General features: G+C 40.1%; 1 protein-coding gene across 1 annotated transcript; it reads left to right on the top strand.

Annotated features, from left to right (window-relative positions):
- Window positions 1-1,315: 1,315 nt before the first annotated feature.
- K441DRAFT_145802 (uncharacterized protein) lies at window positions 1,316-3,631 on the top strand. The gene is made up of 4 exons (XM_067640164.1): window positions 1,316-1,786; window positions 1,837-2,011; window positions 2,065-2,350; window positions 2,596-3,631. Exons 1-4 carry the CDS (start codon window positions 1,553-1,555, stop codon window positions 3,485-3,487), a joined length of 1,587 nt encoding a protein of 528 aa, XP_067502931.1. The 5' UTR covers window positions 1,316-1,552; the 3' UTR covers window positions 3,488-3,631.
- The last annotated feature ends 23,740 nt before the right edge of the window (window positions 3,632-27,371 follow it).

Here is a 27,371-nt window from a genome sequence, read left to right on the forward strand (position 1 = left end):
GTCCGAGGTCGACGGTGGAAGTGTCTTGGCAGTTGTGAGGATGGAAACGGTCAGAGAAGGAACAAAGGAGACGAAGTGATTGAATAGGAATTGAGGTTGTGATGTTCTGGTGATGGCAAAGTCACGGTGATTTATACCATCTCACTACCCCACCTGATGACTGACCAAGCGTTAAGAATTGCGGCGGAGCGCGCCAGCTGAACTCAGCCCCATGATTGATAAATACGGGCAAATGATTTCCCCAAACACCATCACATTCCTGGGTAGAGAATGAGTGCTGGAGAGGTACCAGTCACGACATTCAGGGGCCATTGCTGTGCTCACCTTGCGTCAAAGAAATTCTTTGACCGTCTACGACTTACCTCATAAGGCTGGCCGAGACCTTCGCCGTTCGCCTCGACGGTGAAAACTCGTAGACCCGCCACACGCTGACGGGCCTGATGACAACTGGCCGCCACAGGTCCGATTTTTCTGTGCGACAGCCTCCGAATCAGAGCGAACATGGCCAGGTTCCGATGGTTAAAAGGGACACGGAAGACAAGCACTCTGCCGGGCTGGGCCTTGCATTACACCGAAGGGCACCATGGGCACTCTACCGGGCTCGCAGAGGCTGGAAACGAATGCGAGATGCGAGATGCGAATTGGCGAACTGGCGTCACACTGCCGACGCGTCAAAGCCAATTAAAAATACTTACAAGTAGACAGAGGTACAACGGTATACAAATATATGCACGTATACGAGTATAAATATACGGGTATATACAATAATTGCCTCCTAAACTCCCACCACTCCTACTCGCTCCAAAAAGTCACGGAGCTTGATCATCCCCACCTAATCGGTATTGGCGGACTGTCCTGTGCGCCCATCTCGAAACATGCTAGCTACTGCCCGAGACAAAGTGATACTCTCGCCAGGGGCGATCTTCAGACGAAGCGACGCACCAGCCGTGCATCATGCTCCCCTCATACCCACCTGAGACCTTGCTCAATCCAGCTTACGCACCGACTGGAGTCGGCTTTGCTGGTAAATGAGCTTCTCTCTTGCAGTGACTTTGGGTGTTGGCCTGCTTGCAAATAATAGAGCCCTGTTGGTGCGCCTGAATGCATGTCGTATATTGACCCATCTCTTCAAACCCAGATGGGATCATCGTCGACTCATGGCTTGTGCGTTCAATGCGCTCACTCATATGCCGCTCTGCTCCCCATCGCTATCCCATGATTCTCCCCAAACAGAGCCCAGCGAAACTGCACTCCAAGGCCCTGCTGTCCCTTCCTCTTCTCCTGCAGCCGGTCTGCTGTTTGCCTAATACTATAACTTTACATCTTACCAACCTATATACCGATACCTCTCTTATTCCTATCCATACTAGTCTGGCTAGCTCCGGACTGTAATCACATCTTGATTTCATACCGTCTCTTCCCGCGCGTTCAGATGTTGTTCGGGCGGGCGATTAAACCGCGAGAAGCTTGACCGAAGGTCCGAAGCTTTCCAAAACAAAACAAAAGAAAGAAAAAGAAGAGGAAAAGCCCAGCCCCAGCTTCGCACAGGACAATGCCCAGAGCCAGACGTCGCGGAAGAGACAATTGGGCTGGAAATGCTGTTAAAAGAGATGCCTCTGCGTTGACTGGTGCTGACCCGGAGTCCGGTTACGAGTCGTCGGACTGCGGCGAAGTTGGAACAACAATAACCACAACTCCGACGCCAATAACCACAGCTGCCCCGCAAGGGAGCTTCATTTCAAAGGAACAGAAGGAGTATGATGAGTCTGCAGAGTATTCGTCCGATGTCAGTCTAATTCTTTCCATTTTTTTGAGATATGCACTCATCCATACCAGATACGGGTGATCACGACCATGACGCTCTCTCCTACATCAACTGCAACTTCAGTAGCTTCTCTTGGAGAAGCAAATTACCCTACGGAGACGGTCGTCATCACGGTCCCGTCACCGCATCACAGCAGAGGCATTTCTCAGACCACCGAGCATCTATTGATTGCTGCGGGATCAATCGGTACACTATCTCCTGCATGATATATGAATCGGAATTTGCCTAATGTTCACTAGGCGCTACTATCATCGTTGTAATGATCATCTGCGGCATCTACACAATGCGGAAACGAGGCATAACCTTCGCAGAAGTAATAAAGCGTATGAAACCCTCAAAGTATCAACGCCAACCGGCTACTCCTCGAAGCCGCAATTGGACAACACCAGCCTACACTTTGGATCATAAAGAGCCTTTCGAATACGGGTCCATGAAGGCATTGCCGACTACACCTCCACGAATAGTAATGGCTCGAGCTGCATCGGATTCTCAGAGAACGCTGATACCTCTATCACGGAGTCCAAGGTATGTCCTTACATCCTCCTTGCCATTTAATTGTAATGCATGCATATCTAGAGTTTCTACATTTTACTTTCTTTGTCTATTTTGGTAAAGGATGTGGTTTCACAACACCTTCTTTGTGAAACCTAATCTATCTCATCCCACCAACCTTCCAGTTTCGATATTATCAAAGTCGTCCTTCACCCGTCACACCCTCCCAAAACCCGCCCAATCTCACCGAAACAACCAACTAACCCACCATCCCCCAGCCAAACCCCTGAGGACGATGGCCCCCGCAGCTTCCTCCTCGACTCCCCCCCACGCCCAACGCGCTCAGCCTCCCACGCCCGCAAACCCAGCACAACGCGCTCCTCCCTGGTTCTACCCCTCCAAACCACCCGCCGCAGCGCCTCCACAACCCGCACCCGCTCCCTAACCGTCTCCTCAGACCTGCAGTACCCGTACCAGGCCCCCGAGCCGCAAGACCCACAACCCCCTCCCCCAACCTTCCGCAAATTCCTCGGCAGCCGCCGCACCTCCTCGACGCCCGCCCCGCGGCCGGGCCCCAGCATCGGTTTCGGTGACCCGCTCGTCAGCCGCTTCAGCTGGACAAACAGCCAGGCGCCGCAGACGCCGGCGCGCACGTCGAACGCGAATCTGAACCCGAGTCCGAACGGAGTGGCGACGGCGACGACGACGACGACGACGACGACGACTGCTGCTGCTGCGCTGCCGATGGCGGCGGGCCGCGAGAGCGTCGCGACGGCGCGGTCGTCGCTGGCGCGCTTCCGCACCATCGACTCGTGGGTCTCGCAGCAGGCGGCGCGGGTCGAGGAGCAGCGGCTGCGGGAGACGGCGCGGCCGCGGCGGGGGTCGAATCTGTCGGATGGGGATGGGAATGCGGGTGTGGGCGTGGGTGTGGGGATGGGGGCAGAGGACGGCGTGCCTGAGGTCCCGGACCTGCCGCCTAATGCGTCGTTGCTCGGCGTGCCGGGCGGCGTGCCGGGCGGCCGGGCGGCGGCACGGCTGCAGCGGCATGATAGCAGTGCGACGGAGGCGACGGTGTTTCGGCAGCATCCGGGGACGGAGGTTAGGATGAGTGTGAGGAGTTTGGTGCCGAGTGAGATTCTGAATAGTAAGATGAGGCCGAGTGTGCTGTAGGGGGAAGGGGCTATAACGGTGTTTTGGGATTTTCTGGGATTGGGATTAGGAGAAAAGGGCGGGAGTTGGGAATGGGAGTGGGAGGGGTGTTGGGGGTACGGTCGGGACGGGATGGCTAGGTTACTTAAAACAGACATTACGGAATGGGTTGCATTGTACACGTACATGTATTCATTTTTTTTAAAAAAAAATTGAAACTCTCAGAAATCTCTTCTTCGGAGCCGGTCAAGCGTGATGCTGGATGCTGTAGCTGGTGTCACATGGTAGGGAAGCATTACTCGCCGGCACATGTCCGCCTCGCGGAATTGGTTGAGACCGCTGCAAAGGAGGCTGGTCTATGCTGGTCTATGCTGGTCTTGTGCAGTGCTCGGTTACCTTAGTATTGTCGTTTTAATTAAAGATTTAGGCCGCTATTTCTTGCGGTCGTATATATAAGGGAGCAAATCCTTCTAAGTTCTATTTAAGTACTTGATCGGGAAGGAAGTCTTCTTAGGCAGGGGTTAATCGTTGCTTGTGTTGGTGTATAATTCATCCTGGCTTCTTGCTGTTTAATCGATCTTTGAAAGTCGACAGTGAGACACCGTATGCGCACGCAGCTTCTCTAACCAGTTTTAAATTTGCTAGGTTTGACATTAGCGATAGCCGTTTGTGAGTTTAGCTCCTTTTAGTCCATATTGAACGATTAGTTGTGCAGAAACTAAAGGGACGAATTAGTGGTTTGATTTTGGTTGGGTGACCGTGTTCTAGGGGTTCGAGCTTACTACGGTATCAGGCACGAGAATTCCGTTAAATTTTCCAAGGAAAATTTCCAAATTGCTGACTTACAGCCAGCAATTTGGTTCCTTGGGTAAATTTAACAGAATTTTTAACAGAATTCTCGCGCCTGCGGCGGGCTTTTGCCCTTCTAAACTCAGTCTGCCCTACTGCTGCCCTGCTACTGCCCTGCTACTGCCCTGCCTGCCCTGCCTGCCCTTTTACTGCCCTACCTGCCCCTTTACTGCCCTGCTACTGCCCTGCTACTACTATACTGCTGCCCTACTACCCTACAGCTGCCACTGCCGTACTGCTGCCCTACAGCCCTGCAGCCGCTACTGCCGTACTACTGCCCTGCTGCCCTGTAGCTATCACTACTGCTATACTGTCTTGTAGCAACACCTTCGGATATATAATATTAGTAGTAGTAGCATTACCTTCCTGCGGCAGTAATAGCAAAAGCCCGCGTATATCCGTTACTCTTAATAGCGCAATATATAGCTGCCTATGGCTAAATACCAGTATACGTAAGTTAACGCCGATAAAGTTAAAAGACTGCCCCTATGACTTATTTACGGTTATAGTAAAGTATAGCCGGATTAGAAACTGCCTTCTACTAATAATAAACGGCAGTTCTCCGTCTTTAAAGGTAAGCTTAATATAAGGGATTAGCCGTAGCTGGCTGTAAAAGCTACCGCTAAGTATCTAAGCTTTAATATAGCGGCGGCCTAGGCGTATAATAACCATATAAGTGCCGTTATATAGCCCTTCCTTAGGGTAAAGGTTCCGTATAAGGATTATAGGCGCGCCTACCTTTAGGGAAAGCTTTAATAGAAGTAGGCTAGTAGGGTTAAATATCTACAGGAGCTCTGCTAGCGGCAGTTCTACATAATTCTCTTCTCTATTTTGCTTTATAGAGTCTATAAAATAAAAGATATTTAGGGAGCCGTAGAGCTACGTAAGGATAACCTCGTTAATCTTAGCCATGGTATTATTATAAATAGTTAGGATAGCGCGATCGCGGAAGGTATTAAGAGTAGTATATACCTAAGTAAGTAGTTACGGAGGGTATATATACCTATAAAAAGGTTCCTAGAACTGGAACTAGCCTATATTAGGCCGGAGAATAATACTACTAGCTAGGGCTGTATTGCAAGATAAGTCTTATACCTAAGCTGCGAACTACTAATTTATCTTACCCTAGTGGACACGTATATTTAACCGTAGGGATAGTATATAGAAGGTAGGCTAGAGAAATAACCGCTGCAGGCAGGCACCTATAATGGCTACGCGGTTCCCCTATAGGACGACGGGTAGTATTTAAGTAAAGTTACCGCCTAAAATAGTAGGGAGCCTGCTAAAGGTAGAGTTGTTAGAACGGACGTCCGTAAGTATACAGTGTACGGCTTTAAAGTAGTAGCGGTGCTATATCGGCACCTTATCCTAGATAAACAAAGAGGTACGGCGTAAAAGCTTGGCTAAATTTAAGTTTTTAGAGATATTGCAAGTAGACTCTTTATATATATTAATAGGTAATTAAAAACGGGAGTAGGTAGTACGGCCGCCGGGTAGTAGAAGGGCCGTAATACTAGAAGAAGCTATATAAAGAATAATCTTACCGCGTAAGCGGTAGTAGTGGTAGAGGTAGTAATAGAGAAACGTTTTACTAGTTTTTATAGGGCTTTAGAGAAAGAAGCGGGCCGTCTACGGATTAGTATCTATAGCGGTAATAATAATATTAAAGTACGCTACTTAGTCCGTATTTAGCTGCTAGCGTAACTTAATAAACTAGCGTTCTTCCTCTATAGCGTTATATTACTATAGCTCGGCTATAAGAAGTGGATTACTTCCCTTTATAATAATACCCTACTGGTATTAGAACTAGGGCAGGCTATAGTTTATAAGCGTTTTCTGGTAATCTATAAGTATCTAATAGATAAGGTATAGGCCGTAATTAAGATAGGCGTTATTATCCTTACCGATTATAGAAGGAGCATTAGGCTGGCGGGCTAGAAAGTAAGGTAAATTATTATAAATAGACTGTTTAAAGCGGTCCTATAAAGCAACTAGCTCTATAATAGGGCCGTAAAGTAAAGCAGTTATAAATAAGGAGTGTAGCTAGGCGCTAATAGCAAAAACGGCGGCCTCTATTAAGTAATTAATTTACTTATAATTATCCTCTAGTAGCCCTAGGGCCACGTAGGCGGCCTAGAAGGTTAGATAGACTATACTAGTAATAGTATAGAGGTCTTTAAAAGAGGTAGGGCTAGGAACGGACTATAGTAGCAGCTATAAGTAGAACCTCTTACCTATAATAGGACTATAGTAATATATACGGCCTATTACAAAGCCTTACTAGCGTAGACGCCACTCCCGTTACTTTAAAATAAAGGTATACCGCTTAGAGAAGTCTTAATATAGGTAGTTATAGGCATTGTTATACTCCGCATTATACTTAAAGAAGGCCGTTAATATAAAGTAAGAGAGCTTAAGGCGCTACTAAATCTCCTTAGTAGATTAATTGGGCTAAAAGTATACGGGCTGCTTGCCTAGAAGGTGCACCGCAAGCTAGATTATAGGGGGGTACTCCTTATAAATGGGAAACTTAAATAGCCGCTAGATAGCCTTAGATGGGCTAATATAACGGCCCTATAAATACTAGCTTACCTTATCGCCGTCTATAAGCCGTAAAGTGGTGCGGTTGCTCCCCTTATATATATACTTATAGATATACTTAACGGACTTTATAAAGGCGCAGATCTTAACATTTATATATATATAATACTTTATAGTTAGATATAGGGAGTATAAAATAATTTAGCGGTTGTTTATTTTAAATATAGCTCCCCCTAGTAAGCGGACAGACTATAACTATAGATTATTGCGACGGCAGTATTCTAGATAGCCGTCCTTATATATAATAGTAGTAGGGTTAAAACGCTTATGGTACCGCTTTAAGCAGGTCGGCAAAAGGCTTGGCCCTAGGGCAACTATATAGGGGGCTTACGGATTCTAGGAGCCGTAAAGGCCGTAAACTATTATTAACTTTATAATCTTAGTAAGATAACTAGTAGGATTGTCCTCTAGCTACGGAAGCTTAGTGGATATAAAATGGTTAATAACAGCTAGGTTTAGCAGCCTATTGCGGTTATATAGATATAGGAAGAGTAGTAGGTGCTAATGGGGTAGGCCCTATTTTTAGTACTTAATAGTTTAGACAGAGCCGCGGTACTAGCCGAAGATCTACTTCTGTTTTAGGTTATATAGGAGGTAGGCAACTTTTATATAGAAGACGCGTATAACTAGATCGGGCCTATCTATAGCGGTCTAGCCAGGTAGTAGCTTATAGGTAATCTCTTTCTACCTAAGGTTAGTAGTAAATGTAATAAATATACTTAAACGGCCGTATTTACGGATAATAGCTATTAAATCCTAATAGCACTAGCTAATAAAGCAAGCTCCGTTAAAAAACTTAATAGAAGAACTACGCGGCGGCCTAATAATTAAGGGTCCAGATTATAACGGGTAAGAGTATCCGTAACGCCATTATACAGCTCTACGTAAAGGTTTAATTAGTAAAAGCGGATTTAGTTAAGTTTATTTTAATTATATAGCGCCTATGTATCTATAATATACTGCTAAAATAGCTAGTAGTAGGTAAAAGGGACTAACCTAGAGTTAATATAGACATATAGGTAGAACTAAAAGTACACTTACTATATTAAACGGTCTTACTGGCGGGCTTAATTAGAGTTATATAGCTAGAGACCCTAGTGCTAGCTAGTATTACCACAAGGGAAGAGTAGTATATAGTAGAGCGGCATATATACGGTATGCGTTAAGTTAATACGGTAGTATTACGGCTACTTATTAGGCGTATAACGCTCCGTAAGTATAATATCGCGAAAGCTAGCATTATTATACTCATCCGGTATAATAACGGCCACCTTATTACTTATTAGTAGGTTCTTATAGCGGCGATTAGCACTAGCCTCTAAGATAAGCCATATCTATAGGTTTAAGATAATCTATAATGGGGTCGTTGTAGGCTAATCCTAAAGCCGTTCCCTTATAGTTTAATAAAGGACAATAAAAGGGTTCTATACCTTAGATAATATAGTAATAAGACACTATAGAATGGTTATATCTAGCTAGATATTAGGATGGGCCTATAGCTAGATATTTATAGCGTAACTAGGGTTGTAAAAGTATAGCTACGTATACCGCGGAGCAACATTAGTAAAAGGCTCTAGCGGGCTCTATAGATAGTAAAGCTCGCTATATATCTAAAAGTAATTTAGGCCGCTATAGGCTATACTATAGTTAGTAACGGTATAGTTTACGGATGTAAAAGTTAATGCTGCATTATATACGCGGAGCCGCTTCCTAAACTACCTAGTAGAAGTATTACAAAACTCTAAAAGGCCGCGTAAATATTCCGGCGGAGGCTAAAATAAAGGGAAGTTTATATTACCGTGCTTATAGCAGGCTTTAAACCGTAGATTACTGGGATATAATATACTAATACGTTTATTAATCTAATATAGGGCGGCGTAGAAGTTATAGGCAATGTTTATAGGACTAAGATCTAGCTGCTCCATAATAGGGCGGACTATAGTAAAACTATAGTTTAGCTGCTCTGTAATAGGGCGGACTATAGTAGGCCGCGGCTAAATTAATACGGATAGTCGCGGCTGGATTAATATAGGCGGTCGCGGCTAGACCGATACGGGCGGTATAAGGAGAGAAGTAGCGGTAGAAGTAGCGGCGGAAGCAGCGGCGGAAGTAGTAGCGGCTATAGGCTGCGAAAGGTTCACTAAAGGTTATCGGGACCGTTTATTTCATTTTTCCTATATATATAGAGTTAGAAATATAGTAAGTTAAAAAAGAGTAAATAAAGGATTAACTCTATAAGATATATAGGTCTTATACAGAGCTCTATAACGGTTTATTATAAAGTTAGTAAAGGAGCGATACTACTTATAGGCAGTACAAAATATACAATTAGAAGGCATTTAGACGGTAGATATTAGTAAGTAGTAACTAAGGTAAAAGGTAGAGAGCGTAGAGTAGTAAGAAGTAGGAAGAGTATAAGGTTATAAATTTACAGAGCCTATAGAGCTCTATATAGAGCTCTATGCACCCTAGAGCTTCGTACACCCTAGAGCTCTAAAACTTTACATTAGTATAATATTACTTAGCCTTTAGATATATAGACAAAAGTAGTATTATTTTAAAGCGCTTTGCAAGCTCTATAATCTATATAAATTTTAATTTTATTTACCTACTATTAGGGGGTGCATCGTAAGTGTAAGTATTAGTCGCGATTTAATGGGGTAGTATAGACCCTATACGTGACCCGACAAATAACAACTAATTAAAATAACCAATCTTAGTAGTCGCTTAAAATTAATTCAGTATATATAAGAAGATCGTTTTAATTAGTTTCAATCGTCGTCTACTTTTTAAGTCATTAGTAGCTAGTATATACTACTAGACGCGTCAGTTAATTAAGCTCCTAGTACGCGTTATATTAATTATTATCTAATTATAAGCTCTTTTTTTCTATCTATCTTCTACCTACTTCTTAGTAAGATAGTTAGTAACTAAATACTCAGGAAATACGCGTTCTTTAATTAATAGGGTTATTATCTCCTTCTTAAAGTACTAGTAGCTGGTGTATACTACTAGACATAATAGTTAGTCAAGCTCCTAATACGCGTTATATTAATCGTCGTCTGGCTTAACCGGTTATTATCTTCTAATCAAACTTAGCGGGCCGAATAGGTTAGTAAGGTAGTAATTAATTCCGCGGACAATACGCGTCCTTTAATCGTTTAACAACCGCTATAATTACACGTTATAGCTCTCTCCACGCATTATTTAAAAACGCTATATTAAAACCCTCTATAGGCGTAGCTAGGCTTATAACCTATTAAAGCTAGTATTTAATAAGGTGCAGTAGAGGTATAGAAGGAATTAGATACGTATATTAAGATATATAGATAAGATTATTATAGTTTACAGAATCTACTTTACGGGTAGAATCTACTTTACGGGTAGATTCTAGTGGATTTTATACTCGCCTACCTTATATAACTGGTTAGTTATAGACAACAACTAACAGTCCTTAACTTTAGTATATTTTTATAGGTAATAACTACTTATCTCTTTAATAACTAGCTAATTACTTAAGACTTAATAGCTTTAGTAGAGCTCTATATAGAGTCTTAGTAGAGCTTTAAGGGAGCTTCGCGGAGAGCCTTAAGTAGAGCTTTATATAGAGCTTTAAGTAGAGCCTTTAGTAGAGCTCTATATAGAGCTCCGCGTATAGTATTAAAAGAGCCTAGTATAGAGCTTTAATAGAGCTCTATATAAATCCTTAGTAGGGCTTTATATAGAGTCTTAGTAGAGATTTATATAGGGCTTTAAGGGAGCTTTATAGAGAGCCTCTAGTAAAGCTTTATATAGAGCTTTCTACTAGAGCTTTCTACTAGAGCCTTTAGTAGCTAAGGAAATTAATTATAGAGACTAGTTTTAAGCTAGAATTATTATAGATTAGTAAACTCTTAATTAAATATAGTACGGGCTAAAATTAAGCTAAAGGCTCTACTAGAAAGCTCTATATAAAGCTCTATTAAAAGCTCTCTATAAAGCTCCCTAAGACTCTATATAGGGCTCTACTAAAGCTCCGTAGAAAGCTCTACTAAAGCTCTATATAGGGCTCTACTAAAGGCTCTACTAGAAAGCTCTATATAAAGCTTTACTAAAGGCTCTATATAAAGCTTTATTAGAGGCTCTCTATAAAGCTCCCTTAAAGCTCTATATAAAACTCTATATAGAGCTCTACTAAAGCTCTATATAGGGCTCTACTAAAGCTATACGCGGAGTTCTATATAGAGCTCTACCGAAGCTCTATATAGTGCTCTTATAACACTATATATAAAGCCCTATATAGAGCTTTACTAAGGCTCTACACGGAGCTTTATATTTACTATAACGTCTACTATAAAACTCTTCTTAAAGCTCTATTAAGGTCCTATATAAAGCCTTAAATAGATCTCTATATAGAACTATATATCTACTATATACTTACCTTATTATAGGTCTTACCCTTACTACTAGATTAGAATAAAAAGTATTTACTTATATTAGTTGTATCTTTTAGCTACTATAAGCTTTTAGTTCTTAATGTTTTATTATCTTAAGTTTAAAGAGGATATCTCTTATACTATTAGCCTATAGGCGTTATAAGATAGCATTTTTAATAGCTATATAGTAGTCCTTAAATAGGATTGGCTACTTTAGGTATATTACTAGGGTATATAATAGGGAGTAGGTAAGATAGTCTATCTACTATAGCTAAAAGACTTCTATTTTATACTAGTTATAAATATATAATAGAGAACCTATTACTACTTCTTCTTCTTCTTCTACTACTACTACTACTAGTAGCCTAGTTAATTATATAATTCCTATTATATATACTACTAGCGGTTATATATAGAATAGATATTATAGGATATCCCTATAACACCTTATATACATCTATCTATTTCTACTAACGCAGCAATTTAGAGACTAACTATAAGACGGCAATCTAACGGCAATCTACGGCAATTTGCTGCATTCTGCTATATTCTACTAAGTCTACTATATAAATCCCGCTAAATTCTACTAGGACTGCTATCTAGACTCTATTCTACCTTATATATATATTAATTAAGTAACTAAGTAAATAATATATACCCTTTCTTCCTATTTCCTTATCTTCTTTCCTTATATAATGTCTTAACTTTATTATATAGTTTAGTAATATCTACTTTACTATATATTATCGTCGCTTATACTTCCTCTATAATAATAGAGATATTTACTAAAGGGTAGCTAATAGTAAAGATATATTATTTATTATTATTTATTTATTACTTAATATCCAATTTAGGTCTCTATTAGGCCTTCGCGGATTATACCTTATATATATATAGGGAGAAAACTCTATAAAAAAAACTTCATATCCTATCTCTCTACCTTTAGGTCCTATAGAGTATTTGAGGGGGTATTTGAATCTGAGGGGGTATTTGAATTGGCTCGTGCATAGGCTCACCGCCGAGCTCTGATTGGTCAGAATAGCGATTCTGCCACAAACAGGAACATCAAAAAATTCAACTCGATGCTTCCACCTTAATGCTTCCACCTCTCTATATAGCCTNAATTTACACACACCCCATGCCTCCTATACGTCATAGGCCTTCCAAGGAGACTATTATACAGGAAGCTATCACTGCGTACCGAACTGGGCACTACGGAACCCCTACAAGGGCTGCAATATCGCATGGGATCCATCCTGACACCATTCTTAAGCGCATTAACGGAACACGTTAATCCTATAAGGAAGAACATCAATTCTAGTAAAAGTTAAGCCCGGAATTCAAAGCAGCTATTAAAAAATACTGTATAATCCTTATAAAGCATTACTTTCCTCTTAAGAAGAGCTATATTTGTAAGATTGCCCTAAATATATACAAAAAGCAGCTCTGTGAGGTGATAAGCTCTGCACCACTCAGCCACATAAACCCGCAAAAGGTAAATAAGTGACTGGCTTGATGCCAGGCACGGCTGTGCGGAACAATATATATAGGCGAGGTGACTTCGTTACCTGATAAGCTCTAAGATGCTGGCTAGGATACTAGCTAGGCATTCCTTGGTGTCTAATAGGTGGATTTATACTTAAAACGCTATTAATCCTTTTAAGTTTAATATACTCGCTATCTTAAAATAGAGAGAGCTACGGCAGATAATAATTTGCTAGTATATAAGAGGTTCTTTAATAAGTTAGAGGCTACCTATATAGAATTTTATATTAAGGCACCTAATTACTAGAATATAGATAAAACCGGATATTAAATGGGGTACGCGCATGCCTCTAAGAAAGTCGTTCTATGTGGTTCCTCTATACAACCTATTACGCTAGGTAATTAAGAGTAGACGAGTGTAAGAGTACATATATTAGATCCCGCCGCGCTTACGAACAAGTTCGCAAGCACTCCGTGTCTTTTTGGCCGAATAGCGACGTTGGGGCGGGAAACGTTACAATTGTGCTTGCGAACTTACTGGGGCCAGGTGCCGTGGGTTCGATCCCTATTGGTTGCACTTCGCTCTGGTATAGTCTAACGCGTATCCGTGCGATGAGGCGTCGGTAAAGATTCCGATTGCTTATGTTACTGGGCTCCTAATATATGGTGCGACTCTTCGTGTGCGGACCCCCTGCGGCTTGGCGTTCGAGGGAATGCGCAGAGGGGAGGGCAATTGTAAGAGTACATATATTAGATCCCGCCGCGCTTGCGAACAAGTTCGCAAGCACTCCGTGTTTTTTTGGCCGAATGGCGACGTTGGGGCGGGAAACGTTACAATTAATTGTAATGTGGCCCGCCTCCACGTCGCCATACGGCTAAAAAGACTGAGAGTGCTTGCGAACTTGTTGTAAGCGCGGCGGGACCTAATATATATACTCTTATAACGAGCGAGATCGCCTCTATTAATACCACTAGCGAATTAATTCCTTCCTATTTTATTTTTAAAGGGAAGGTTATTACAACCTATATAGCCTAAGAAGCTATTAGATCGGTGCCAGACTATTAAATAGCAGTCTCTAATAATAGCTAAAGCGACTAGAGCCATGCATCTAATTGGATAAGGTATTTTAATATATATACCCACCAAGAGGACTATTAGGCGGATATCTATAAAGAATAAGAGGCTGCCGGTAAGCCATACAGCTAGAGGCTTCTCTTAATGGATAGCTATATATCGCACCTCTCCTTAGACTTTATTTAATACTATAAGGACGTAAAGATAGTCCCTTTCTGCCTACCTCCGCATTCTACGCATTATCTTCAGCCTTTAGATTAGTGCCTCTTTGGTATTCTTAAAAAGGCCTATTCTAATAAGGTTAATAAATATATTTTAAGGGGAATTACCGGAATTATATATGCCTACTTCCTAGAAATATACGGGTAGATCTAAGAGAGAGTATATACTCTAGAGTATATTAAAAAGTCGTTTAAAGCTGCCGGAATTTACCCCCTAGATACTAAGAGAATACTACGCAAACTGCGCAGTACTTAGGTTGCTAGGAGACCTGCTACTTCTACGCCAAATCCAGCAAAGCCTCTACAGCTCCTTTCGTTGCTAATGTACCCTAAAACACCCTCTACTATAAGTAATAGATTATAGTACTAAGCAACCATTTCTTACCCCTCTGCAACACCAGAAATTTAAGAGTTAGCCACTAGGAAGCTCCTAGCTACTATATAGGTCCAATTAAAGGAAATTAGGCTTCTTTAATAGCGTAATAAGGAGCTTACTACTGCCTCTATAGAGGCTAAAAAAAAGGGTAGCACGGAACTCGGTACTTATAAAATTATACTATATTTCTACCGCCAAGATCTAAAGAATTCTAGATGCAAAGGCCTTAATAGAATATAAGAAATAAGAGGCTAAGGAGCTTTGTATAGCCTAGAAGAAGATTAAATAAGAGGTTAATAAGGCTAAAAGGGAGGCCCTTAAACAGAGGAAGGCCGCCTATAGTAGTAGGGCTTAACTCCGGAAGGTAAAGGACAAATTTATTAGAGAAATGCGTGCATCTAAACGGGCCTATAAAGCTACAAAGAAGAAGCTTAATACAACTATTAGGAAGTACCAGCGAAATTATACTATGGCGTTAAACTAGGAAATTAAAGAGCTTAAAAACGCCTTAGCTAAGGCTTCTGTTAAGTTTATATGGAAGAAGGAGGTAGCTAATAAGGCTATTAACGAGTAGGAGGATGCATGCGTTCTTATAGCTTTACTCTCTTAGCCTACACAGGAGGTAATTAACGTTGATAAGGACGAGCTAGATAATAAGGAATATAACGAGGAAGCAGAGTTTGATGAGTATATAGAGGGTGTAATTTAAGTGAATGTAATTAATATACGGCAATAAGAATCAAGTGCATGTAGTAGAATGCTGTTTGTATACGATTTTCCTCACAAACGGCATTCTCCGTCATTTTTGATGTTCCTCGCTTACGTATGCACGAGCCAATTCAAATACCCCCTCAGATTCAAATACCCCCTCAAATACTCTATACCTATAAGTTACCTATAGTCCTCTATATCCTTACTTTTAGTCTCCTTAGTAACTACTACTACCGTAGTAAACCTATAGACACGCTAGTATTTTAAGCTTTACTCTCCTACTATAGAGCCCCTAGGGAGCGCCTATTCGCCCCCTTACCTTCCTTTACTATTTCCTTTATAACCTAAAACTAATTTAAAATATTCTAGTTAATAAGCTACTAAGTAATCGCCTTAAGGCCTCTTTATATTAAGAGTATTATAGTATAGTTCTCTATACTAGCTACTAGAAGTATTATCTCTTAGCCAGTACGTTAGGAAAAAATTTACCAGCATTTTCGCAGTATTTGGCGGCATTTGGCGGCTAAATGCGTAATCCGCGCACTATAACGTGTAGCGTATAGTATCGACTTAGGTATGGCATACTGCCGTATTTAATAACGCGGTATAGTATACTGCCGTATCTAATAACGCGATGCAGTATACTGCCGTATCTAATAACATAATATAGTATACTGCCGCATCTAATAATATAGTATAGTATACTGCCGCATCTAGTAACGCGGTGCAAGTATACTGCCGTATTTAATAATACGGTGTAGTATTCTGCCGTATTTAATAACATAGTATAGCATTCTGCCGTATCTAATAACGCGGTATAGTATACTACCGTATTTAGTAACGCGGTATAAGTATACTGCCGCATTTAATAACGCGGTGCAGTATATTACCGTATTTAATAACGCGGTATAGCTAATTGCGTATTTATAGCTACCCGGGTAAATAGTGCCTTTATTTTATTAAGCTCTCTCTATACTTAATACGCAATTAATATATAATACCCCCCTCGCGCATTATATATATCTTACTTACTTTAAGTAATAAATAAGCATTGCTCTTCCCGCGCACTTAATAGTATTTACTTAGTCTATATAGTTAATAGTATTTACCTATTCTGCGCAATTAGTATACTTTACTTAGTCTGCGCAGTTAGTACCCTTTACTTATTCTATATAGTTAGTACCCTTTACTTATTCTACACAGTTAGTATTCTCTGCTTATTCTATATACCTAGTATATACTATATAAAGAACACATTTTAACCCAATAGTAGTATAGTATAACCTTAATACGCCTAATAACGCCCTTTAGTTAACCTACTATTTTAAGTTTAATATTTATATAAGTCCCGCCACAATAGTAGCACTATACTATTAAACCCCTAATCGTCTTTATTCTCGCCGTTATTCTTACCATTATTTTCCCCGTCTATCCCATTGCCTTCTCTACTCTTATCCTCTTTATTACCGTCGTTTTCCCTATTTATTCCGCTGCCTTCTTTACTCTTATCCTCTTTATTAGCAAATTCTAGTATTACCAGTCTATCTCTACTCCGTAGGCGGGCCTTTATATCCTCTAGTATAGTATTATCCGTAATATCTATAACCTTAGACTTACCGGCGAAAGTATACCGCAAAATATAGTAATTAATTCCTATTTCCTATTTATTATTACCTTAAATTTATTTAAGGCGCGCTTAGATAGCGTTAATATTATAGTTATATAGCATTAAAATCGTCTTATTAGTATACTGTAAGAAGGAGACCTTATATATAGTTTTAGGGTTTATTCTTTACGATAAATACGCTAGGCTACCGTTGTCCTATTATATTATCTTTATTAGCCTATATATAACAATTAAAATAGCGCGATATTATAATATAGGAAACGGCGGTAAAGTGCTATAGTATATAGCGAGTATCGCGATATGACGTTGCGATGCGATTAATGTAATATTATATATTTACACTTATAGTATATAGTTATTAAGTAAACCCGTTATTGTACTTAAGATCTAGTTCCTCTAGATTTTCTATAGTATTCTTAAACGGATCATTAATTGCCTACTAAGTCTATAGTATTTTATCTCTAGTTATATTCCGTATCTTATTAACTTATTATAGAAGTAGCCTATATAGCCTTTTATTACGCTTAGGTTAGTAGCTCTTTTAGGTATTTTATAGTTACTCCTAACTATCTATAATACGCTTTAATAAGTATAATAAGAGGCTTCCTATAGATTTACCTGTAATTATAGTGTTGGCTTTAAACTTATAAATGACTTATATTCCGCTTCTATAGTCCTTAAGAGTATATTAAATTGCTATATATATAAGCTATATTATATTAGCTATAATAGGCGAGAAGAGTTTAGTACTATTCTTATTAAGGGTAAGTAACCTTAGCCCAGTATTAAAGAATACGCGCTTAATATAACGTGTAATAATTAGCGCCCTAAATCTTATCTCTCTATCCTAGCCTTAGTTAGTTAGGTATAGTAAAAGGTAGAGTACTAATTAGGCCACCGAGCGTAAAGCGGTTATCCTTAAGTAGTTCTACTACTTTTTTTACTACGGCCTTAGTATTTAGTTTAAGACAGTTATAGCTCCTGGCAATAGTATCGCGCACTACATTTATTATATAATACTAAAACACGCTAAGCTGGTTATATAGCTGGAAAATTAGTTAGTATAGTACTACTAAATCTAAGGACTACGAACCTTGCGTGCCGCTGGCCCTAATAGTATACTTAATACTCTATTTATCGGGTTTTTGTAACGGTTTATAATAGTAATTACCTCTTTCTATATCTGCTTTATTAGTGTGTTTAAACCGCTTATATTTATTTTTAGCTAAGGAGAGAGATAGAGCTTTTTAGGTATAGAGCCTGTTATTACTTATATAATAAGATATATCTAAGCGATACTATATATCTTTATATTAACTAGGCTAAGTAGCTGCTTTATATATTATCTAAAGTCATCCTATAGCGGTTGTTTATTTAAGTAATATATATATATATTTTTAAGTATAGGTTTTAGATATCTTGCGGTCGCTTAGGGTTTATAGGCTTTTATTTAATAAGAACGGGACTATCTATTAGGATAACGTTATTAAAATTAACGATAATAGGTTGTACTATGGCATATTAATAATAGCCTTACCTTTTAATAGAGATAGTTATAGTATAAAGCCTAATATTATCCCCTTTAAGATCTAGATTATCTTAGGAGCTACTACTTAACTTATAGTATCTTTATTTACTTTTCTACGGGATAGGTAGAGAATAAGTATATTAGTTTAGTAAAACTATTTAGCTTTTATACACACCTTACTTCCCTAAAAAATGCTAAATAGTCTAGAGTCTTATACCTAATATACTTTAAATAATAACTCGGTTAACTTTTATAATATAAATTAGGCATTTCTTGCTAAGTATATAGAAAGGAGCTTTAATAAACTTGTAATAATAAGTTAGGAGGGCGGCCCAACTATTTATTAGGCTTTATAACGGGGCGATTAGATTGCCTTACTATAGCGTAGGGTCCTACTTTATATAATATTTTTTCTATACTATACAGAAGCCTAGTTCCTTGCGATATTTACCTACTCTTAAGGTAGATAGTACGGTATATAGGATATAAAGAATAGCTAGCGCGTAGAGGGTAATATATAGTGGTGTTATGTTCTAATTTATTATAGTCGCGGTAATTTACCCCTTTATTACAATCCGGCGCCGCTAGTTATAACTTACCGCTATTTTAGCTAAGTTGTATTTATTTACCGCCTAGTATAAGCCTATTTCCTTATATATGTATTAACCTATACCCTATTTATTCGCTCAAAATCTTTATTATATATAGTATTATATATATCCCAATTACTATAGTTATTTATAAAGAAACAGTCTATAACGTTAATATCCGTCAGTATAAGTGAGATAGGCCTCGCAATATAGTTAATATTATATATCTAGAGGGCATCTAGCGTACGTTTATCTTGCTGTTAGATAGCTTTATACTTTATACTCTAAGTATTCCGGTTCTTGCGTTAATCTTACCACTATTATAAACTTAGAGGGTCTCTACTAACGCACCGGCGTATTTTAGGTATTTGCCCTCACTATCTAATTACCTAGTATCCTAGATTGTAAGTAGTAGATAAAGCCTCCCTACTTTATTACTATAGAGGCTATTATTTACCCGCTTATATTCTTATACTATTACAGCATTATAGCGAGGGGCTTTAGTATTAGCCTATAATGGGGTATATTAAGCAAACACCTTATTAAGCTTATTAGTATTAGTAGCATCCTTTCTAAAGCAAATATAGTATATAACGCTGTAATGGATACTTAAGGGCATTTTTAATACCCAATCATTATTAGCCTTTAGTCAGTTAACGTCCTAGTCTATTTACTAGATTCTATTAATCTACTTATAGTATTCCCTTATAAAGGGGGCTAGTTTAGATATAAGGTTGGTAATCTCTATCTAGCGCTGTACCTCTTTAACTGTACACTAGATAGATATATTAATTCTTTAATCTTAAAGTATCTAAGTTATATAGTCGTTAAAGTTCTATATATATAAGCGATATGCGTATATATTAACTATAGGGCCTAGTTATATTATCTATATTACGCTTATTAGGTCTACTATATTAATTATATTAATGCCCGCGAAGCCCTACTGCACGCGTCCACGTCGCCGCGGGTGGAAACATCATCAGGAAATCGTTCCTTTTGATGGCTAAGTGCAGAGGCGATGGTAGGGAGCCGCCGCAGCGCATGCAGCGCTGTCGTCGCGGTCCTGTGGTGTTGAGCTCGCGACGCGTACCAAAGCATCGCCCTCAACAACACCAGGAGCCTTACTGCCTCCGCTGAGGCTCCTGCTCTACCACCTAGGGAGGCCTATCAAGGGATACTGGGATACGAAAACCACCCGATGTACGACTACCTGGCTCGTAGCCAGGCCCGAAACTGGCCTTATTATCAGCCAGTTGACGTGGACGCGTCCTAGGCGTACAACAGGACACCCTTAGGCTTGCACTAGCTCTGAGATCGTAAAAGGAATGCGACGAGGGCGTAGGGATCCTCTTTTTATAAGAACCTGTTAAGGTTAACACGTCGTAGATACCTTGTACGAAATTTGTTAAGGCCCCGAGGCCACCGCGAAGGACTTGTTAAGGCCCTACCTAGAGAACTCGTTAAGGCTACCTTTACGAGGGCCTATCTGGTATCCGGTACACCCAGGTGACTCAGAAGAGGGTCTTAATAGATATGGTGCGCGCGACCTGGACAGAGACGCGACGGCGACGTGACGGCGACGTGACGGCGACCAGATGGCTTGACGAGGTAAAAACACGGGCAAAGCTCTAGGTAGTGAAAACACAGGCCAGCTTCGACGGCCCTATAGCGTTTGACCTACGGTCGCAGGTGACTTACAGGAGGGTCTTAATAGGCGTAGTGCACGTAACCTGACGTATATATGTATAAGGCGACTCACAGGAGGGTCTTAATAGGCGTGGTGCACGCAACCTGATACATATATATGGGGGAGGCTATAGGGGAAACACAGGCCAGTCGGATAAGGTCGCGACAGTTAGAGATATAGGCCAGCTTATAAGAAGGGGGGACATAAGCTTGGTTAGTAGGAGAGGGGGGAGCAGGTTGCCCGGCATGGGACCTGTTCTATAGCCCCCTCCTATAAGACACGGTTAGCCTGTTATAAGGAGACTCTTATAGGCAACGCGAAACGGGAACTGGCAGTAGTATAAGGTATAGCGCCCCTATACTACTACAGCCTCCTATGGGGCGTAGTGCGTAGTAGCTACTGCTAGCTCTAGGGACCTTACCCCTTAGCTGGGCTCTAACCCCTAGTGCACCTAGTAGGCAGGTAGGATTACGTCCTAGCTAGAGAGACTACTACGTGGCTCGAGAGAATGGATGCGCGTGTCGGTATACCAATAGATAGGACTGCTTGCTAGGGCAGTACGCTAGTAAGGTACGCTTAAGGAGCAAACAGGAGTTACTTAGGCGGGGGAGGCTTTTTAGCTGGGCCTTAACCGCAGAAGGTACCTAAGGCTTCTATATTACAGGATGCAGCTACAACGCCCTTATAGGACTACGTCAGTAGGCGCGTAAGATAGGAGTTGCGACCCCTATAAATGGCAGCTTAAGCCCGTGCCGGCGGAAATAATAATAAGAGGCGTGAAACTAGAGGCTATAGAAGGCTCCTAAGCCATGCAAAAGCGTACTAACTCTAGGAGGAGACTCTTATATAGACTGCTGGGGGGCAGACTAGTACTTAGGTTAATCCTATTATAAGATACCCAAGAGAACTAGTGAAATTCCCTGTGTTATTAGTGGTAGCAGCTAACTGCTTATAGAAAGCCCTAAGCCCTAGGGCTTAGTAAGGGAAAGCTACTCGAAAACTAAGGTAGAGGCCTAGATAAGCAGGTATGTTAAACTCTACTATATAACTACCTGCCCAGCGTATACCCAGCGTAGCACCGGTCAGAGCTACGGTTAGGGTCTAAACACCAGAGGCATTAGGGACGGACCCAGAACAGATTCTTATATCGATTAAAACACACATACCAAAGGTAGTAGCAGTAAGGGTCCTACACAGCGGCGACGTAGAGGTTACGCTCCCTAACCAGTAGGCAAAGGACCAGACTATCACCCAGGGAGACACCCCTAAGTATAAGATCCTCCGCCAGGACTACCCAGTTGAAGTAATAGGAGTACCACTTAGTATATAAGTAGAAAGCGAATAAGGCGCTATAAATGTATAGCTTATCTAGAGGATTATAGAGGCTACCAAAAAACTAGCCCCCGGAATTACTATAACTAGAGTTGTATGGCTCTATAAAGAACGTATAACGTATATAGGAGAATTACCAGGGTTCTAAAAGGTTAAAACACGCGGTACCCTAATAATTAACCTACTAACCTAAGAGATGTAGGCAACAGTAGCCCATAAAGGAGTAGTTATAAATAGCCTTTAGTACAAAGCCCGGCTATACCACTACGGAGTCTAAGTCCGATAATGCTTTAGATGCTAATAATAGGGATATACTTAGAACGCATACGGGAAGTAAGTAAGGTGCGGAGAGTGCGCCGATAACTATAACACTAGGGACTGCCCTAAGGACAAGGGAGTTAAATACGTAAATTGCGGAAAAGAATATAGAGTAAGGTAAAAGGTGGAATATAGAACCTACTAGGTGTACCTAGAAGCCACTAGGATAAGATAAGCCTAACTGCACTAGATTATAGCCACGCTCCGGGGAAACGCATATAAGGAGAAGGAGATAAGTAGGGCAAACAATAGTGGCTAGATAATTGAACAGCGGAAGAAAACTAGGATACTTACCCTAATAGGAGCAGCCTCCGCCTAACTAGCAGCAAAACGAGCCATAGGACGCCCGTAAGGCAGTACTAACACTGCTAGAGACCTATCCTAACAAAGAATCCTAATTATAGCGGCCCTAAGTGAAACGCCCTAGATATAAATGGAAGACGCCTATAAGTCACCAGACAAACTATAAAAGGATTAATAATAATATAATATAACTATAGACACTTAAACTATAGAGTAATACGCCCTTTATTTAACAGCCTAGACCTAGAAGAATACTAGATAATAGCCTTATAGGAGCTAGCGTATAATAAATAAACCCGTAAAATGTACTAACTAAAAGGATACTACCTTCTATACGAACTAAACCTATCTACCTATATATACTTCCTAATTAGCTAACGCATTAACATATAGGCCTAGAGCTATTACACTATTAGCCCTAATATAGCTAAACTATAAATAGCTACAAATAGGGGCCAAATTAGTATAATTAATATCTATAACCTAAGCGATAACAGGCCCTAGATAACTATGTAGGGGCTACTCTAATAAATAATTAATATAGTAGAAGGCGAGATAATAGTCCTAGGGGACTTTAATATACACTATATAGCATAGGGAGGATAGCAGGCTATAGTAGAAGTATAGGCGACTTACCTGCTTAACGAACTAAAAACGCGAGGCCTCGCCCTAACTACCCTAATAGGCGAACCTACCTGGAAAAGAGGAACCTAAGAGAGTATAATTGACCTTATATTTATATATAAAGCACTAGTAGACTAGCTAGCTTTCTACGGGCTAGAGAATATATAGGTAATAACTGCAGACCATATACCTATACGGATAACCCTTAACATTAACGTACTAGCGTAATAAACCCGCCAGAGATACGCTATTTAGAAACTCGATTAGGAAAAATATACCTAGGAAATCACTAATAGGCTAGTAATAATACCTTAGGCAACGCTAGAGGATATCTAGAAGACTATAAGTAACTGCCTAGATAAGTACTGCCTAATGGCCTAGCCTAGTAAATACGCCCGGCATAAATGGTTACTAGAGGTAGCGCAGATACTCATAGGCTTAAGGAGGGCAAGGCGATAGTATAGTAAGATAGGCGAGGTCTACCACTAATAGAGTTATAAAGCCCTAAAGAATAGGCTTAAGAAGATAATATGGAAGGAGAGTAGAAATAGCTGGCGCCAGTTTTTTAAGGAAATTACTTTAGACCCTACTAAGCTATATAACTAGGGACTCTGGCAAATATTAAAGTGGAGTAGGCGAGCCATAGGGGAAACGCTAGGGGACCCCTACCTACCCGCACTACGTTAGATAGTATACAACTAGTATATAAATAACAACGGGGAAAAAATAAGAATATTAGCAAAGAGGTTTTTCTTAGGCGTAGGCCAAGCAGACTTATAGGACACCAGTAACTAAGACTACCCCCTACCCCTAGAGATTAGCTAGATAGTCTTAATAAAGGATATAAAAGAAGCTATTCGGAAGCTCCCTATAGGCAAAGCGGTAGGACTAAATAGGATCCCAAATAAGGCAATTAAGGCCGCGTTAGAAGCCTTAGCAATACTACTAGCAAACGCTGCAACTACCTACCTATACGAAGGCAATCTACTAGACTACTATAAAGTAATAACTATAGTCGTCTTAAGAAAGCTAAATAAAAAGGACTACTCTCTCCTAGGAAGCTACTAACCAATCGCCCTTAAAAATACGCTAGGAAAGCTTCTAGAAAAGATAGTTATAAAGCGTATATAAGACGCCGCAGAGGAGTAAGGACTACTACTATGGACATAAATAGGCGCAAGAAAGAAGCGATTAACCCTTTTAGCCCTCTCCCTAATTACCTCTAGCGTCTAGGCGGCGTGGCAAGCCTACTTAGAATGCGTAGTATCTATACTTAGCTTAGACCTAAGTAGAGCCTTTAACAACGTATTATATAAGAGACTCCTATAGATCCTAAAAAAGAAGGGTCTACTAGAATAGATAGTTAAGTTTACACAAGCATTTCTAATAGGGCGTACCACTAAGATAGTGTTTAAGGGCTACGAAAGCGAATTAATACTAATACCTATAGGCATCCCACAGGGGTCGCCCCTATCGCCAATCCTGTTCTTATTCTTTATATCTAAGCTACTAGAGATATTTAAGAGTAACTAGGAAACAGTAGCCTTAGGATTTATAGATAATATAAACCTAATTATATAGGGAAACATAGCAATAGAAAACTGTACTAGACTAAACTAGGCGTACGACAGGTACGTCACATAGGCAAAACGGCATGGCGCTAAATTTGCACTAGATAAATACCAGCTTATCCATTTTATAAGGAAAAGAAGGGCGAATAACGACCTAGCGTTAATAGTAAGCATCTAGGGCTGCGAAGCAAAACTAGAAGCCACCCTTAAGGTCCTAGGGGTATAGGTAGACGCTAGACTAAACTAGAATGCGTATATTATACAGGCGACTTATAGGGGAGTAGCAGCATTCACAGCGATATTACGTATTGCAGCCTCGACCTGGGGACCCTTATTTAGACGTACACGACTACTATATACAGCTATAGTAAGGCCAACAATGCTATATAGCGCCTAGATCTAGGGCGTAGACCTAAAAGGCAAGCCACTAGCAAAAAGCTCCCTAGAGCCACTAGTTAAACTATAAAACTAATACCTACGTAAAATTACAGGGGCCTATAAGAGGACACCACGTGCCGCACTAGAACGCGAAGTAGTAGTACCTCTACTAAATATATATATAGACACAATTGCTATATAAAGAGCAGCTACAGTACAAGACCACCTAGTAAAGAAGGATATACGCTAAATACTTAATCGTATATAAGGAGTAAGGGCCCCCCGAAGGGGCAACGCGCCTAAGCTTATAAGCTAGGAAGCCCTCTGCCTATATATAGTAGAGAAAGAACAGGAAATATAGGAGCTACTATAACACTAAGCGGAGACCTAGCGCCACGCCGGCAGAGCGCTACCACGGCAGTAGAGGATAGGAGGCCACTAGCATAAGTGGAGATCCACTATATGCATCGCAAGATGGGCAGATATTAAGTGAAACCAACGATAGAAAAAGGCGGCAAAAATATAAAGGGCAGCCATATGGATTACCCTATAGACGACACTAACCCTCCCCCTATATAAAGGACAGACGAAGGCAGAATCTATAGCTGCCTTTCTACTAAGGACAGAGGTCCTAGGGCTAAATGCATAGCTAGTAAGCATCTATGTCCCAAATATTACGCCATACTATACGTGCGGATGGCCTATATAGTTAGTACGCCACGTACTACTATTCTGCAACTAACGCACTGCAAAAGACCAGTTATTCGCTAGAGTAGGCACAAATAATATTACCTAAATACTCTTTATAAGTAGGGGTCTATATAAAGCAGCACAATGGCTTATAAGCTAAGGAGTCCTTTAACAGTTCCAGATAGCAAATGAGATCCAACAGGAGGACACTAAAGGATACGCCCCCTTCCAGTCCCTTAGAGACTGGACACCCCCTACCTAGTTAAAGGTGGCACGCCGGCGAATTACTAAACCCTCCTACTACCCCCCTAGATCTTCCAAGATACCTTAGAAGTATAGTACGTAAGGCAGACATTATATAAAGGTATACAGGCTAGGCGAAGGCGGAGCGCGTAAGACTAGCTGAAAGGATATACCTAGGTTTTCCCCCCTAGGGGGGTTTTTCCTATATATAGAAGGTAGAAGCCTGTATAGACCTAAAAAGGGACCGAATCGGGCGATAAATAGAATTAATAATAATAATTATATTAATTAACGCCTATAGCTCGAGTTTGTTCTAAAGCATAGTATTAAGATATATAGTGTTATATTATAGCATCTGCTCTTTATAGTTGTTCCATTTATTAGTCCTACGGTAGAATGCCTTCTATAGCTTATATACTTACTCTAAATACTCTATATTTATACCTCCGATTACTTCTAATCGCTAAATACTTTCTAGATAGTAGGTAATAGTATATAGCTTAGGAATATTAAAGTGTAGTAGTCTTACCTTACTTAGTTAAAATAGAAGGAATATATCCTTTATCTTATCTATTCTATAAATAGCTACTACTAGATACCGGATAGTTGATTCGTTGTATAATATATATTAAGATAGTATAGTAAAGTCTATAAACGCCCAGATAAATAGCATAGCGCCTTTATTCTATTTTAGTAAGGGTGCTATAGTAGGGACCAATTATTATAATAGAGATTTATATATCTTTCCTATTTATTAGCCGACATTTACCTAGCTATCCTACACTATTATATTAGTAAATTATTCCACCTATGCAAAGCGGGTAGTAATAAGTATATTAATATTTAATATCTCCTAGCCGCAACTATCTATACGCGGGATATTAAGGCCCTAATATTTTCCGGCCTATATTTCGCTTTATATAAGCCCCTTAATCTAGTATATAAGATGTTTACTAGTAAGGCTTTTAAGCACCTAGTATAGGAAATTAGGCGCTATTATCTTATAGATATTAAATAGATTATAACTCTATATAAAGTTGCAGAACGGCTAAATATAATCTAAGTTATCCTTCTTATTAGTATTATAACCTTCCTACTATATTTATATTTAGTCTTTTGTTAATAAGTATATACAGAACGGCTATGGTCGCTAGATGGCAGTTATTAGATTAGATTATTTATTTATATATATATAACAAGTTAAACATTTACAGCCACTTTTAATACCTATAAGCGTAACCTATTCTTTATAATTAGCTATAAATATAGCCAAAAGTA

The sequence above is a fragment of the Cenococcum geophilum genome, assembly GCF_001692895.1.
Source record: "Cenococcum geophilum 1.58 unplaced genomic scaffold K441scaffold_27, whole genome shotgun sequence".
NCBI classification, from domain to species: Eukaryota; Fungi; Ascomycota; class Dothideomycetes; order Gloniales; family Gloniaceae; genus Cenococcum; species Cenococcum geophilum.

Excerpts from the sequence above, each read along its gene's own strand:
- K441DRAFT_145802 (XM_067640164.1), top strand. The coding sequence starts at position 1,553 with ATGCCCAGAGCCAGACGTCGCGGAAGAGACAATTGGGCTGGAAATGCT. Across the intron at positions 1,787-1,836 it reads CTGCAGAGTATTCGTCCGAT|ATACGGGTGATCACGACCAT; the intron begins GTCAGTCTAATT and ends CATCCATACCAG. Across the intron at positions 2,012-2,064 it reads GATTGCTGCGGGATCAATCG|GCGCTACTATCATCGTTGTA; the intron begins GTACACTATCTC and ends AATGTTCACTAG.